The sequence below is a fragment of the Pseudochaenichthys georgianus genome, unplaced genomic scaffold (assembly GCF_902827115.2).
Source record: "Pseudochaenichthys georgianus unplaced genomic scaffold, fPseGeo1.2 scaffold_506_arrow_ctg1, whole genome shotgun sequence".
Taxonomy (NCBI): Eukaryota; Metazoa; Chordata; class Actinopteri; order Perciformes; family Channichthyidae; genus Pseudochaenichthys; species Pseudochaenichthys georgianus.
The window spans coordinates 179,708-197,088 of NW_027263067.1; the positions used below are offsets into that span (position 1 = coordinate 179,708).

Consider the following 17,381-nt stretch of genomic DNA (forward strand, 5'->3'; position numbering starts at 1 on the left):
TAGTGAAAGACAGTAAAAGTAGTCGTTGTGCAGATTGGTCCATCTCAGAATAATATATATGATATGTTTTATAATGATTGATCATCAAAGTGTCCTCAAAGCTGGTGAAGGTGCAGCTAGTCTGAAGTACTTTGTAGACTGCAGGGTAGCTGGTGAAGGTGCAGCTAGTCTGAAGTACTTTGTAGACTGCAGGGTAGCTGGTGGATTTACTCCAGGTGGAACTAAAGTCTGATTCAACACTTGGTTAGATTTCACATCATTCATCCACATCTGTGAAGAAACTAAAGGTATTAAATACATGTAGTGGAGTAAAAGTACACCATGTACCTCTGAACTGTAGAGGAGTAGAAATACAAAGACGCAGGACAGTGACATACTCAGGTAAAGTACAAGTATCTCAAAATTGTACTTGAGTAAATGTACCTAGTTACTATGTCCAACATACTCACGAATAGCACTCTACAAAAGAGAGTATATGGGTACACAAAAAGAGGCTTTATTCTGGGCCACAACACCAACGGGTCATAACACAATGAATACATTACGAACATTACAACAATACACACCTCCCAATATGGGAGAGGGATAATTCAAGTTAAACATTGCAGTTTGATCAGGATTGTCGTGCAGACAGTACAGAACAAATTTCAACGACCAATGGGAACAGCACTGTGCCATAAATAAAGAGTGGTGTCTAAACCATACGAAGGCAGGCGTTTCTGGAACTTTCAAGCACTGGGATGCAGACATGGCTTTAAACAGGGACGAGGACATGCTGCAGAGTTAGTGCTTTTTGTTGGAGCTGCATTTCTTCCTGTATTGATAATCGTTTCCTGGAACACACGCCGAGTATTTTCCACAGGGAGACGTTTCTGTCCAGAAGCTTGATACACCGTGCTCTGATTCAACACGTCCCAAACAGCAGAGCGTTTCAACCTCATGACCTTGGTAGTCTTTCCTGCTGTGGCTTTGCAGTGCATGTCCAGTGACCCATAACTGTCCCGTCTGGAATGGGTTCTCCTGCTCATCTTCTGCATGCTTCGGGAATGTGCCGGTGGTTCCAGTGGTGTGGAGCAGGGAGGATCTAAGCTTCAGACGAGGCCTGGGGTTTGAGCTGGGCCTTTTCCATGGTGGTCCCGTACGGATCGGACCTCTTAAAGAAGCCCATCTGCAGGGAGACATGGAGAGAGGCGGATCAGAACTAAGATATATCCGACAAAAATGGGTTTAATGTAAATTACACTTCAATATTATTATTTATTATACTGAGGAAAATTACACAATACTGCTTACTGCACATATTTTATATTATATAATTTATTGAATTCTATTTCAATGTAAATTACTGCTTTATTTTAATGCTATCTTACTATATTTGTATTACAGTGTTCTTCAAATAGCTCGCTATCTGTGTCTTTTTTAAATTGTTGTGTGTTATGTACAGTATGCACCAAAACACCAAGTCAAAGTCCTCGTACGTACCTACCTGATAATAAACCTGACTCTGATTCTGATAAGCTTTCATAGAAACACTCAAACATAGTCTGTCAGATGAATTGTACATCACCCGAAATGGCATGAGAAACTTTGTTTTGTGACTAAAAGAGACCTTTGTGATGGTTTTGTGTTTCTTTCTGTGAAAGTTGTGTCTCCTTGTGAAACTTTAAAGAATATCCTAGCACCTGCCAGACAGTCAGAACGTGTTATTTCCCTTGTTATATATAGTATAACAAGGGAATATAGTAGATATTTGAATCTCATTGCATCTCTTCGTTGATTGTTTGTGGGTTTAAGATAAGACTTTATTTATCCAGAAGGAAATTGTTGTGCCAGAGTTACAGAAATGGGGCGAAGCCTGCGAGCTAGTTCAGGCAGTCAACTCGAGCACTTATGCTGCATTCACACATAACGCCCCTCGCCGCTCTACAACCAACCAAACACAGTCTCCTTAATATGCCGCTCTATTGAACCTGCAGATCTCTCTCTATGCATTGCTTTCTGCTGCTATTGCTGCACTTCCACGTCGCTGCTGCTCGTCTGCCCCAGCTTCCACCCCAGCTTCCACCTCACCTTCCACCTCAGCTTCCACCCAGCTTCCACCCCAGCTTCCACCTCAGTTTCCACCCCAGCTTCCACCCCAGCTTCCACCTCACCTTCCACCTCACCTTCCACCCCGGCTTCCACCCAGCTTCCACCCCAGCTTCCACCTCACCTTCCACCCCAGCTTCCACCTCACCTTCCACCCCAGCTTCCACCTCACCTTCCACCCCAGCTTCCACCCCAGCTTCCACCCAGCTTCCACCCAGCTTCCACCCCAGCTTCCACCCCAGCTTCCACCTCAGCTTCCACCCAGTTTCCACCCCAGCTTCCACCCCAGCTTCCACCTCAGCTTCCACCCAGCTTCCACCTCAGCTTCCACCCAGTTTCCACCCCAGCTTCCACCCCAGCTTCCACCCAGCTTCCACCCCAGCTTCCACCTCACCTTCCACCCCAGCTTCCACCTCACCTTCCACCCCAGCTTCCACCCCAGCTTCCACCCAGCTTCCACCCAGCTTCCACCCCAGCTTCCACCCCAGCTTCCACCTCAGTTTCCACCCAGCTTCCACCTCACCTTCCACCCAGCTTCCACCTCACCTTCCACCCCAGCTTCCACCCAGCTTCCACCCCAGCTTCCACCTCACCTTCCACCCCAGCTTCCACCTCACCTTCCACCCCAGCTTCCACCCCAGCTGCCACCCAGCTTCCACCCCAGCTTCCACCCAGCTTCCACCCAGCTTCCACTTCAGCTTCCACCCCAGCTTCCACCCCAGCTTCCACCTCAGCTTCCACCTCAGCTTCCACCCAGTTTCCACCCCAGCTTCCACCCCAGCTTCCACCGCAGCTTCCACCGCAGCTTCCACCCAGCTTCCACCCAGCTTCCACCTCAGCTTCCACCCCAGCTTCCACCCCAGCTTCCACCCAAGCTTCCACCTCAGTTTCCACCCAGCTTCCACCCCAGCTTCCACCTCACCTTCCACCCCGGCTTCCACCCAGCTTCCACCCCAGCTTCCACCTCACCTTCCACCCCGGCTTCCACCCCAGCTTCCACCTCAGCTTCCACCTCAGCTTCCACCCAGTTTCCACCCCAGCTTCCACCCCAGCTTCCACCGCAGCTTCCACCCAGCTTCCACCCAGCTTCCACCTCAGCTTCCACCCCAGCTTCCACCCCAGCTTCCACCCAAGCTTCCACCTCAGTTTCCACCCAGCTTCCACCCCAGCTTCCACCTCACCTTCCACCCCGGCTTCCACCCAGCTTCCACCCCAGCTTCCACCTCACCTTCCACCCCAGCTTCCACCTCACCTTCCACCCCAGCTTCCACCCCAGCTGCCACCCAGCTTCCACCCCAGCTTCCACCCCAGCTTCCACCCAGCTTCCACCCCAGCTTCCACCTCAGCTTCCACCTCAGCTTCCACCCCAGCTTCCACCCCAGCTTCCACCGCAGCTTCCACCCAGCTTCCACCCAGCTTCCACCTCAGCTTCCACCCCAGCTTCCACCCCAGCTTCCACCCCAGCTTCCACCCCAGCTTCCACCCAAGCTTCCACCTCAGTTTCCACCCAGCTTCCACCCCAGCTTCCACCTCAACTTCCACCCCGGCTTCCACCCAGCTTCCACCCCAGCTTCCACCTCACCTTCCACCTCAGCTTCCACCCCAGCTTCCACCTCAGCTTCCACCTCAGCTTCCACCTCAGCTTCCACCTCAGCTTCCACCTCAGCTTCCACCCCAGCTTCCACCTCAGCTTCCACCTCAGCTTCCACCTCAGCTTCCACCCCAGCTTCCACCCAGCTTCCACCTCAGCTTCCACCTCAGCTTCCACCCCAGCTTCCACCCAGCTTCCACCCCAGCTTCCACCCATCTTCCACCCAGCTTCCATCCCAGCTTTCCACCCAGCTTCCACCTCAGCTTCCACCTCAGCTTCCACCCCAGCTTCCACCCAGCTTCCACCCCAGCTTCCACCCATATTCCACCCAGCTTCCACCTCAGCTTCCACCTCAGCTTCCACCTCAGCTTCCACCCCAGCTTCCACCTCAGCTTCCACCCCAGCTTCCACCTCAGCTTCCACCTCAGCTTCCACCTCAGCTTCCACCTCAGCTTCCACCCCAGCTTCCACCTCAGCTTCCACCTCAGCTTCCACCCCAGCTTCCACCCAGCTTCCACCTCAGCTTCCACCTCAGCTTCCACCCCAGCTTCCACCCAGCTTCCACCCCAGCTTCCACCCATCTTCCACCCAGCTTCCATCCCAGCTTTCCACCCAGCTTCCACCTCAGCTTCCACCTCAGCTTCCACCCCAGCTTCCACCCAGCTTCCACCCCAGCTTCCACCCATATTCCACCCAGCTTCCACCCAGCTTCCACCCATATTCCACCCAGCTTCCACCCCGGCTTCCACCCAGCTTCCACCCCAGCTTCCACCTCACCTTCCACCTCAGCTTCCACCCCAGCTTCCACCTCAGCTTCCACCTCAGCTTCCACCTCAGCTTCCACCTCAGCTTCCACCCCATATTCCACCCAGCTTCCACCCATCTTCCACCTCAGCTTCCACCCATCTTCCACCCAGCTTCCACCCCAGCTTTCACCCCAGCTTTCACCCCAGCTTCCACCCAGCTTCCACCCAGCTTCCACCCATCTTCCACCTCAGCTTCCACCCCAGCTTCCACCCTAGCTTCCACCTCAGCTTCCACCCCAGCTTCCACCCCAGCTTCCACCCATCTTCCATCCCAGCTTTCCACCCAGCTTCCACCCATCTTCCACCTCAGCTTCCACCCATCTTCCACCTCAGCTTCCACCTCAGCTTCCACCCCAGCTTCCACCTCAGCTTCCACCTCAGCTTCCACCCCAGCTTCCACCCCAGCTTCCACCCCAGCTTCCACCCAGCTTCCACCCAGCTTCCACCCCAGCTTCCACCTCAGCTTCAACCCCAGCTTCCACCTCAGCTTCCACCCCAGCTTCCACCCCAGCTTCCACCCATCTTCCACCCAGCTTCCATCCCAGCTTTCCACCCAGCTTCCACCTCAGCTTCCACCTCAGCTTCCACCCCAGCTTCCACCCAGCTTCCACCCCAGCTTCCACCCATATTCCACCCATATTCCACCCAGCTTCCACCCATATTCCACCCAGCTTCCACCCAGCTTCCACCCAGCTTCCACCTCAGCTTCCACCCAGCTTCCACCCCAGCTTCCACCCCAGCTTCCACCCCAGCTTCCACCCTAGCTTCCACCTCAGCTTCCACCCCAGCTTCCACCCCAGCTTCCACCCATCTTCCATCCCAGCTTTCCACCCAGCTTCCACCCATCTTCCACCTCAGCTTCCACCCATCTTCCACCTCAGCTTCCACCTCAGCTTCCACCCCAGCTTCCACCTCAGCTTCCACCTCAGCTTCCACCCCAGCTTCCACCCCAGCTTTCACCCCAGCTTCCACCCAGCTTCCACCCAGCTTCCACCCCAGCTTCCACCTCAGCTTCCACCCCAGCTTCCACCTCAGCTTCCACCTCAGCTTCCACCCCAGCTTCCACCCAGCTTCCACCCCAGCTTCCACCCATCTTCCACCCAGCTTCCATCCCAGCTTTCCACCCAGCTTCCACCTCAGCTTCCACCTCAGCTTCCACCCCAGCTTCCACCCAGCTTCCACCCCAGCTTCCACCCATATTCCACCCAGCTTCCACCCAGCTTCCACCCAGCTTCCACCTCAGCTTCCACCCAGCTTCCACCCCAGCTTCCACCCAGCTTCCACCCCAGCTTCCACCTCACCTTCCACCCCAGCTTCCACCTCACCTTCCACCTCAGCTTCCACCCAGCTTCCACCCCAGCTTCCACCTCACCTTCCACCTCAGCTTCCACCCAGCTTCCACCCCAGCTTCCACCTCAGTTTCCACCCCAGCTTCCACCCCAGCTTCCACCTCACCTTCCACCTCACCTTCCACCCCGGCTTCCACCCAGCTTCCACCCCAGCTTCCACCTCACCTTCCACCCCAGCTTCCACCTCACCTTCCACCCCAGCTTCCACCTCACCTTCCACCCCAGCTTCCACCCCAGCTTCCACCCAGCTTCCACCCAGCTTCCACCCCAGCTTCCACCCCAGCTTCCACCTCACCTTCCACCCCAGCTTCCACCCCAGCTGCCACCCAGCTTCCACCCCAGCTTCCACCCCAGCTTCCACCCAGCTTCCACCCCAGCTTCCACCTCAGCTTCCACCCCAGCTTCCACCCCAGCTTCCACCGCAGCTTCCACCCAGCTTCCACCCAGCTTCCACCTCAGCTTCCACCCCAGCTTCCACCCCAGCTTCCACCCCAGCTTCCACCCCAGCTTCCACCCCAGCTTCCACCCAAGCTTCCACCTCAGTTTCCACCCAGCTTCCACCCCAGCTTCCACCTCAACTTCCACCCCGGCTTCCACCCAGCTTCCACCCCAGCTTCCACCTCACCTTCCACCTCAGCTTCCACCCCAGCTTCCACCTCAGCTTCCACCTCAGCTTCCACCTCAGCTTCCACCTCAGCTTCCACCCCAGCTTCCACCTCAGCTTCCACCTCAGCTTCCACCCCAGCTTCCACCCAGCTTCCACCCAGCTTCCACCTCAGCTTCCACCTCAGCTTCCACCCATCTTCCACCCAGCTTCCATCCCAGCTTTCCACCCAGCTTCCACCTCAGCTTCCACCTCAGCTTCCACCCCAGCTTCCACCCAGCTTCCACCCCAGCTTCCACCCATATTCCACCCAGCTTCCACCCAGCTTCCACCCATATTCCACCCAGCTTCCACCCAGCTTCCACCCATCTTCCACCTCAGCTTCCACCCATCTTCCACCCAGCTTCCACCCCAGCTTTCACCCCAGCTTTCACCCCAGCTTCCACCCAGCTTCCACCCAGCTTCCACCCATCTTCCACCTCAGCTTCCACCCCAGCTTCCACCCTAGCTTCCACCTCAGCTTCCACCCCAGCTTCCACCCCAGCTTCCACCCATCTTCCATCCCAGCTTTCCACCCAGCTTCCACCCATCTTCCACCTCAGCTTCCACCCATCTTCCACCTCAGCTTCCACCTCAGCTTCCACCCCAGCTTCCACCTCAGCTTCCACCTCAGCTTCCACCCCAGCTTCCACCTCAGCTTCCACCCCAGCTTCCACCCCAGCTTTCACCCCAGCTTCCACCCAGCTTCCACCCAGCTTCCACCCCAGCTTCCACCTCAGCTTCAACCCCAGCTTCCACCTCAGCTTCCACCTCAGCTTCCACCTCAGCTTCCACCCCAGCTTCCACCCCAGCTTCCACCTCAGCTTCCACCTCAGCTTCCACCCCAGCTTCCACCCCAGCTTCCACCCAGCTTCCACCTCAGCTTCCACCTCAGCTTCCACCCAGCTTCCACCCCAGCTTCCACCTCAGCTTCAACCCCAGCTTCCACCCAGCTTCCACCCAGCTTCCACCCAGCTTCCACCCAGCTTCCACCCAGCTTTCACCGATCTTCATCTTCCACCTCAGCTTCCACCCCAGCTTTCACCCCAGCTTCCACCCAGCTTCCACCCCAGCTTCCACCTCAGCTTCAACCCCAGCTTCCACCCAGCTTCCACCCAGCTTCCACCCAGCTTCCACCCAGCTTTCACCGATCTTCATCTTCCACCTCAGCTTCCACCCCAGCTTCCACCTCAGCTTCCACCCAGTTTCCACCCCAGCTTCCACCCCAGCTTCCACCTCAGCTTCCACCTCAGCTTCCACCCAGCTTCCACCTCAGCTTCCACCCAAGCTTCCACCTCAGTTTCCACCCAGCTTCCACCTCACCTTCCACCCCGGCTTCCACCCAGCTTCCACCTCACCTTCCACCCCAGCTGCCACCCAGCTTCCACCCCAGCTTCCACCCCAGCTTCCACCCAGCTTCCACTTCAGCTTCCACCCCAGCTTCCACCTCAGCTTCCACCCAGTTTCCACCCCAGCTTCCACCCCAGCTTCCACCGCAGCTTCCACCCAGCTTCCACCCAGCTTCCACCCCAGCTTCCACCCCAGCTTCCACCCAAGCTTCCACCTCAGTTTCCACCCAGCTTCCACCCCAGCTTCCACCTCACCTTCCACCCCGGCTTCCACCCAGCTTCCACCCCAGCTTCCACCTCACCTTCCACCCCAGCTTCCACCCCAGCTGCCACCCAGCTTCCACCCCAGCTTCCACCCAGCTTCCACCCAGCTTCCACTTCAGCTTCCACCCCAGCTTCCACCTCAGTTTCCACCCAGCTTCCACCCCAGCTTCCACCTCACCTTCCACCCCGGCTTCCACCCAGCTTCCACCCCAGCTTCCACCTCACCTTCCACCTCACCTTCCACCCCAGCTTCCACCCCAGCTTCCACCTCAGCTTCCACCTCAGCTTCCACCTCAGCTTCCACCCCAGCTTCCACTCAGCTTCCACCCCAGCTTCCACCCCAGCTTCCACCCAGCTTCCACCCCAGCTTCCACCCATCTTCCACCCAGCTTCCATCCCAGCTTTCCACCCAGCTTCCACCTCAGCTTCCACCTCAGCTTCCACCCCAGCTTCCACCCAGCTTCCACCCCAGCTTCCACCCATCTTCCACCTCAGCTTCCACCTCAGCTTCCACCTCAGCTTCCACCCATCTTCCACCCAGCTTCCACCCCAGCTTTCACCCCAGCTTTCACCCCAGCTTCCACCCATCTTCCACCTCAGCTTCCACCCCAGCTTCCACCCTAGCTTCCACCTCAGCTTCCACCCCAGCTTCCACCCAGCTTCCACCCCAGCTTCCACCCATCTTCCACCCCAGCTTTCCACCCAGCTTCCACCCAGCTTCCACCCATCTTCCACCTCAGCTTCCACCCATCTTCCACCTCAGCTTCCACCTCAGCTTCCACCTCAGCTTCCACCTCAGCTTCCACCCCAGCTTCCACCTCAGCTTCCACCCCAGCTTCCACCCCAGCTTTCACCTCAGCTTTCACCTCAGCTTCCACCCCAGCTTACACCCCAGCTTCCACCCCAGCTTACACCCCAGCTTCCACCTCAGCTTCCACCCCAGCTTCCACCTCAGCTTCCACCTCAGCTTCCACCCCAGCTTCCACCTCAGCTTCCACCCCAGCTTCCACCTCAGCTTCCACCCCAGCTTCCACCTCAGCTTCCACCCAGCTTCCACCCAGCTTCCACCCCAGCTTCCACCTCAGCTTCCACCTCAGCTTCCACCCCAGCTTCCACCTCAGCTTCCACCCAGCTTCCACCCAGCTTCCACCCCAGCTTCCACCTCAGCTTCCACCTCAGCTTCCACCCCAGCTTCCACCTCAGCTTCCACCCAGCTTCCACCCAGCTTCCACCCCAGCTTCCACCCCAGCTTCCACCTCAGCTTCCACCCCAGCTTCCACCCAGCTTCCATCTCAGCTTTCACCCAGCTTTCACCCCAGCTTCCACCTCAGCTTCCACCCCAGCTTCCACCTCAGCTTCCACCCCAGCTTCCACCCAGCTTCCACCTCAGCTTCCACCCCAGCTTCCACCTCAGCTTCCACCCAGCTTCCACCTCAGCTTCCACCTCAGCTTCCACCCAGCTTCCACCCCAGCTTCCACCTCAGCTTCAACCCCAGCTTCCACCCAGCTTCCACCCAGCTTTCACCCAGCTTTCACCGATCTTCAGCTTCCATCCCAGCTTTCACCTCAGCTTCCACCCAACTTCCACCCATCTTCCACCTCAGCTTCCACCCCAGCTTCCACCCCAGCTTCCACCCCAGCTTTCACCCCAGCTTCCACCCAACTTCCACCCATCTTCCACCTCAGCTTTCACCCCAGCTTCCACCCAGATTCCACCCCAGCTTCCACCCCAGCTTCCACCGCAGCTTCCACCCCAGCTTCCACCCCAGCTTCCACCGCAGCTTCCACCCCAGCTTCCACCCCAGCTTCCACCCCAGCTTCCACCCCAGCTTCCACCCAGCTTCAACCCCAGCTTCCACCCCAGCTTCCACCCCAGCTTCCACCTCAGCTTCCACCCCAGCTTCCACCCAGCTTCAACCCCAGCTTCCACCCAGCTTCCACCCAGCTTCCACTTCAGCTTCCACCCCAGCTTCCACCCCAGCTTCCACTTCAGCTTCCACCCAGCTTCCACCCCAGCTTCCACTTCAGCTTCCACCCAGCTTCCACCCAGCTTCCACCCCAGCTTCCACCCCAGCTTCCACCCCAGCTTCCACCCCAGCTTCCACCCCAGCTTCCACCCCAGCTTCCACTTCAGCTTCCACCCAGCTTCCACCCCAGCTTCCACCCAGCTTCCACCCCAGCTTCCACCCCAGCTTCACTATCTAATCCCCACTTCAACTTTCCATGTCATGGCTTTAAGTAATATGTTAACACCTGGCAGACAGTCAGACAGTGGGGTTATGTATCCACTCGTTACCTTGTACAGTAGATATATGAGCAGGGCGAGTAACAGCAGCCCAGCCAGGATAGCCAGGATGATGATCCACACTGGAACAGGGAAAGGTGTGTCCGGTTTGTTCCACATCACAGCCATCACCACCTGAACAACAGCATGTGTGAGCCTTCACAGAGTTGTACCACCTTCACACGTAAACATGTCTAATGTTCAGTAACAACAGATTACCTTTTTGGATCCTGATGGCTTGAATGTGGGAGGAATCGAATAAGGCATCTTGTCCACCTTGTAGTGAACAGAGCACTCCAGGACAAACTGCTTATAGACCCTCTGTGGACCGGCAAAACACAAACACTTTACAATGAATATAGCGCTTCAAAAACAGCACTGCTCAGCATTTTAAGAGTGAACACAAACAGTCCTATCAGATATTCACTGATTAGCCCCAACATGTGAACCACCTCTGTCCTTAGCATACACAAGATACCAGTAAACAAAACAACGCTGTCTTTAGGAAACCATTTAGCTTCGTCTGCTTGATTTATTATCATTATGAGTTCAGTATAAAAGTTGTAAATCCCAAGGTACCACGGGGTGCAGGAATCACTTGTGGTTCACGGAGGATACACTTTTAGCTCATTCCCATCTGTAGTCCCTCACATACAACCGTTAAGAACATGACATTTATATACATAGCAACAATGAATCCATGACATGCAGATGATACCAACAAAGTCCCAGAAGGAAAAGTTAAACTAATGTGCAGTTAAAAAAAGAGGAAAAGTTTCGGCGAAAACTAAAAGGTACCATGGGGTCAGATTTCCCAAAGGGGGGTTCGTTTAGCGTGAAGCACTTGACTTAACTAAAGGTAAGTTCAAAAGAAAGTAGAAAGAAAGAAAGACTGTTTCTGCTAAAAAGTTAGCAGTGCTTGAGAGCTAAACATTTCAGATGTGTGTATCTCACACTGCGCTGTCACTTTAACTCATGGGCCTTTTATAACATGTTTCTGGTCTTCATGTCTTTCATTTTTGTAAAGCACTTTGAATTGCCTTGTGTTGAAAGGTGCTATATACATAAACGTGCCTTGCCTTAAATCGAATCATCTTGTAAGCCTAGTGTGCTCTTAGTACTTCCCAGCAGAGGGCAGTATAGGAACACATATCTTTAGACGTTGCTTTCTCTCATACAGTCACTGGCCGTTTCTCAATCTCGAGGAAACTGGCTTCCAAGCAAATATTTTAAGGATGCTACGTCATCGAGTGCCGCCGAAGGACTGTTCCAATCTCCAGCATACTTGGAATTCCACCGAGGCCGCGTCCTTGGTTTGGGGGTAATTTCGAGGCTGCACATGGGCAGACTTCACGTCCTTCAAATCCCCACAATGCTTTGCGCACAGACCAATTTCCCCAAATCTGTGGCGGAAAATGTAAGGCGGGGCCTCTCATATGACGCACACCTGCACACTTGCAAGCCTGTTCCACCCTTCGTTTTCCGATTGCCAGGAAGGATTCTTGCCTAGCTTTTGAAGGAAGTGACTCGGAAGACATGTGCTACCAAGCAAGCATCCTCGCGATTGAGAAACGGCCACTATTTCAAGTATACTACGTCATCGAGTGGCGCCGAATGCTGGGCATTTAAACAGGCCTTCGGCGCCACTCGATGACGTAGTATACTTGAAACAGTGGCTCTGCAGCACGTTTGAGAAACGGCCGCTGTTTCCCTCTTGAATGGAGTGTCCTGTACTGTAACAGATTGAACATGACCCGGCAGAGTTCCTGTAGCCTCACCTCGATGAAGGTTTCGGCCCAAAGTCTGGATCGTAGAGTCAGGATGACGCTGGCTCCTCTCTCCAGCGTCCCAACATCACACTGAATCTGCCAGCACTCCACTGAAGAGCAGCTCTGTGGAGAGAGACAGAGACTCAGCACACTCAGCACACTCAGCAGTACTGATGGAGTCTCAAGTCAACATGAAATGTCACAGTTTATTCTGCAGAACGATGTTGTATACAATTATGATTTCCATACATGGTAAGGAGAGAGAGAACAGGCAGATAAACATTGTTCTGTTTGCAACACATAGGCCGCATCTTAGTCTGAATGACTGAGTCAGAAATCAGTAGAACTTTTAGTTTAATTTCTATATTCTTAGGGTTTTTACAAAAGTGTTTCTTCAAATGCCGATCATCGCCTGATAAATAAAATGATGTATTCCCGAAAACAGGAATTTTTAACCCTTGCTTTATCGATTTTTGTTAATGGATGTTAATGAAATCTCATCTTTGTTTTTTCAAAATTGACGATAAATTGACCGGACCTCTTTCTGTGGATTGATATGACTTCACATAGTCCTTTGATCTGAGCGTCCTCCTTAGCTAGAGCAATGGTCTGCTAGCAAAACATGTTTTTTCAAGATTCAATGGCATTTATTGTCATTGGCACACAGCTACAGTGTAGTTATGTCGAAGAAAATCTCAGGTCAACAGTGCAACACATTAAAAGATTAAAACAGATAAAATAGTGCAAGTAAATACAAATAAGTAAGTATTCTACTATGCCGTTTTATAAGTGCATTTTCAATGTTCAACTATGGTTTTGTAGTGTTTTATTATTGCCGTCAGAATATCTGAATATGTCCGAGACACTTCCCCTCACGAGGCCACTGCTCCATTATCTAATCTCAAGAACATCTTATCGTCTCTTCCTGGAGACGCTCCTCCCTCCAGCTTCTATCTGTCGTCAGTTTCACCGTAGTCCGACAGCTTTTACTTCGTCAACAACCATTCAAAAGACCGTTCATATACGTTGTGGTGTTTGCGTGCATGGAACGACAGCAGGGAAGTAATTTGGTCAAGATCGCCTGAATGCCATAAGAGATGAATTGTCAAACATTACAGTCAGCGATGCAAACCGCACAGAGGGAACTCAGTATATCACAAGCCTAATTAACTTCATCTCTCAAACAATTACAGCCGGCAGCAGCAGGAGATGTTGACCAGAGCTCATTATATCTAGTCCCATTTCCTCTGTTGAAAGAGATAACCTCATTATAGCTCAATCTTCTTAAAGTCACAGGCCGGTGCTTCGTCTTCCTACACTCTGAATGGACTATTTTGGTTTAAATGTACTTCATGAATGCGAACAGAACTGAATGAAAGTCCCACAGCACCTCAGGGGAGAGCCACACACTAATGAAATAACACACTCCCAACCCAACACCCAACACCCAATTGAAGAGCGTTTTGTTGTGGTATGTCGGTGAAAGAAAAGCGTCACCGTGATTCCCTCCACATGCTGGGTCGCGGGGGGGAGGAACAGAGAAAAACAAACACCTCCTGGGGGTCTTTATTGGACACATGGAGGCAACTCTTTCATCCTAATAAGGACCAACTGTGCTCCGGAAGTCAGAGGAGGAAAGGTAAATCCACCCCAGAAATTGGTTATTTTCTCACTTAACCATTCTGAATGGGCTCGGTATGCCTTTAAGTGCAAACACGTATATTCTTTGTAGGATAAATAAAATGAAATACTGTGGTTTTGGGGCATCTGGAACAACAGTTGCATCATGCTTGCAGCGTTTGTGCTAAGCTAGGCTAAATGATAAAACATGGGATGTGTACAGCGCTTTTCCTAATGCTCAAATACGCTTTACATAAAATCAGAACAGAAACGAAACAAAGAAAACAAAAAAACTAAAACAGTAGTCCTAATCCAAGTGCGGAGTAGAAGGGGGGTCAGAGACTGAAAGCTAGAGTGAGTTTTGAGAGACTTTTTGAATGTGTTAAGGCGAGACACGGCAGGCAAAAACATCGTTTTTCAAGTACTGGTCAATTTTGAGATTTTGTGCTATTTTGATTCTATAACATGTTTTCTTTCAGGCTTTTGGAAGGAAAACGTACAAAATACACATTTAAGTGTTTATTTTACTGTAGTTTGTCTATTTGCGTCTGTAGATTTCTCCTAAATTCACCAAAAGTTAGCATTCTAACGTAACATAAAGTACCGCGACCGCTGTGTGCACCATGTCAACAGAGATATCGCTGGAAAGCTCCGTCTCTCCTGCACAATCTCATCGGATCCAAATATGGTCATTTCCTTTGTATCAGCACACAATCGTGAAAGCACAAAGGGGTCTTCAACCAAGAAACGAAATCTCATTGGCTGGTGTCAATTTCTGACAACGTGATTTGTTCAGATGCGTCACGTGGTGTGCTAAAACATTTCCTGGTTAGCTTTCCGCTAGAAATTGAAATCTCAAAATGGCAAAAGAACGGCGAAAAAAACTTTCACAGAGAAGACGACAACAATTGTCACTTGCACGAAGCAAGGTTATACAAAGAACAAATGACCCCGAACATGAAATACCTTCACGGAGTGCGGCGAGGCACAAACTGTCATCCAAATAACAGGAGGGTTTAGCTAGCGCCTCACTGCAATCTTTAAAGGTCGTTTTTTCTCCTACTCTGAGTTCAAAATGTCAACTTCAGTAGCACGTACATACACCAAACCTTCCAGTTACATTCCTATCAATATTATGAAGGCTTTTACATAAGGGTTTGTTCATATAATTCATAGCCTGAATTATACAACATTGTATACCTAAAAACATGGCGAAAATTGATATTTTAGGGCTGTTAATAATAATAATAATAACTGATATTTCTATAGCGCCTTTCAAGGGACCCAAGGTCGCTTTACAGGAATAGGGCGAGCACACACAAAACAAAACAAAACAAAGGTCAGACAGACAAAACAACAGATCGATTAGGGGCCGAAAGCCTTGATGAACAGATGGGACTTGAGGGCCCTTTTGAAGGCGTCCAGTGGGGGGATGTTGCGAATCTCCGCAGGGAGAGCGTTCCAGAGGGTGGGGGCTGCCACACTGAAGGCTCTGTCCCCGAAGGTTCTCAGTTTGGTGCGGGGGGTGGTGAGCAGGCCAGAGTCTGAAGACCGCAGGTTCCGGGGTGGGGCATGTGGGTGGAGGATGTCCGATAGGTACTGGGGGGCAAGGGCATGGAGGGACTTGTAGGTCAGGAGGAGGACTTTATAGTTTATGCGGAACTTGACCGGCAACCAGTGGAGGTGGATGAGGGTGGGAGTGATGTGCTGCCACGGCTTTGTGTGTGTGAGGACCCGAGCTGCACAGTTTTGGACATACTGGAGCCTGTCCAGGGTTTTGTTGGGAACCCCGAACAGGACACCATTGCAGTAGTCCAAGCGGGTGGTGACAAATGCATGCACCAGGGTCTCGGCAACCGACTCCGAGAGTGACGGTTGGAGTCTGGCAATGTTCCGCAGGTGGTAGAAAGCCGATTTGGTCACAGACTTGACGTGGGAATGGTAGGAAAGGGTGGAGTCGAGGATCACACCCAGGTTGCGGGCTTCAGGAGATGGGGAGATGGAGCAGCCGTCGACCTCAAGGACGAAGTCACCAACCTTCTGGAGCAGTGCCTTGGGTGCCACAACCATGAGCTCTGTTTTACCGCTGTTCAGCTTTAGATAGTTTGAAGACATCCATGTCTTGATGTCATGCAGGCAGTTGATGAGAGACTGAGGGGGGAGCTGGGAGGATGGAGTGGTGCTGAGATAAAGTTGGGTATCATCAGCATAGCAGTGGAAGTTGAGTCCATGATGTCGGATGATCTGGCCGAGGGGGAGCATGTAAATGGTGAACAGGAGGGGGCCAAGTACGGAGCCCTGGGGTACACCGTGGTGGACTGTTGACAGTCTTTTCTGATTTATGGAGTGATAAAAAGAGATATCCAATATCCCTTCTGTAAAAGCCTTAGATACTAATATGACTACAAAATGAAACAAGAATTTTGAATTTTGCTATATCCAAAGTTCAGATTTCGATTCCTGAAATGTGTTAAAATATGTGCATATTTAATGAGATAATGGATAATTTGTATATTTAAATGTGCTATTTCAGAAAACTTGTAATACAAAAGACAATTGCCTTACTGTAAGTAATTAACTGGAGAAATGTCTAGCTGATACCTTTAAGTTAAAAAAATTACCCTATTCACCTGGGGTGTCTCGCCTTAAATACAACCATTGCTTGCCACACAAATAAAATGGAATATGAGAAACATAGAAAATAACTTCACAGTGATAACGTATTAACGTCTGTCTACAGGAATACTGCAACATATTTGGAAAGTATTAAGAAGCATTTGGAGGCTCCACAGCAGGGGGGTCAAACTCAAGGCCCGGGGGCCAAATCCGGCCCGTGACTTCATTTTCTGTGGCCCCACAATACAATACAATACAATACAACTTTATTTATAAAGCACTTTAAACCTCCAGACCAAAGTGCTGTACAGGCAAATAGATAAAACACAGCTCAGCTCACACACCATAAAACAAGTACAAGTAAAAACAAAAAACAATTTAAATGCAAAAAAGCAACACTCTAAAAGATGTTGAAACGCCAAATGTTAAAACGCTAAGGAGAAGAGGTCGGTTTTAAGAAGCGATTTAAAAGCAGGCAGTGTGGAGGCCTGTCTGATCTCCAGGGGCAGAGCGTTCCACAGTTTGGGAGCCGCTACAGAGAAGCAACGCCCCCTCTGAGCTTTGACCTGGTTTTAGGCACATTCAGGAGCAGTTGGTCCGCTGACCTGAGAGGGCGGTTCGGCGTGTAGTGCTGTAGCAGCTCAGCAAGGTATGGTGGGGTCATGCCATTTAGGGATTTAAAATTAAATAAAAGAATTTAAAAATGGATCCTAAAATAAATTGGCAGCCAGTGGAGAGAAGCCAAAACAGGGGAAATGTGGTCAAACTTCCGTGTGCCAGTTAAGAGCCTTGCTGCAGCATTTTGCACCCGCTGCAGTCGTGCGAGCGAGGACCCACTGACCCCCATGTAGAGAGAGTTACAGTAGTCCAGCCGGGTGGTGACAAAGGCATGGATTACTGTCTCAAACTGTTGTCTGGAGAGAAAAGGTTTTACTTTGTCTAGCTGCCTCAGGTGATAAAAGCTCGTTTTTACCACCGACTTAATCTGACTCTCAAGTTTGA

At 52.0% G+C, this 17,381-nt stretch overlaps 1 protein-coding gene across 1 annotated transcript; it reads right to left on the minus strand.

Moving 5' to 3' along the window:
• Nucleotides 1-476: 476 nt before the first annotated feature.
• LOC117442929 (integrin alpha-5-like) lies at nt 477-17,043 on the minus strand. The gene is made up of 6 exons (XM_071202513.1): nt 16,985-17,043; nt 15,801-15,945; nt 12,153-12,266; nt 10,594-10,695; nt 10,387-10,509; nt 477-1,168 (listed from the first exon to the last, which is right to left on the minus strand). Exons 1-6 carry the CDS (start codon nt 17,041-17,043, stop codon nt 1,085-1,087), a joined length of 627 nt encoding a protein of 208 aa, XP_071058614.1. The 3' UTR covers nt 477-1,084.
• Nucleotides 17,044-17,381: the final 338 nt, after the last annotated feature.

Coding starts and splice junctions, on each gene's coding strand:
- LOC117442929 (XM_071202513.1), bottom strand. CDS start 17,043: ATGACCCCACCATACCTTGCTGAGCTGCTACAGCACTACACGCCGAAC. Junction 10,696..12,152: donor GGGCCGAAACCTTCATCGAG/GTGAGGCTACAG, acceptor GCCGGTCCACAG/AGGGTCTATAAGCAGTTTGT. Junction 10,510..10,593: donor AGCCATCAGGATCCAAAAAG/GTAATCTGTTGT, acceptor GCTGTTGTTCAG/GTGGTGATGGCTGTGATGTG.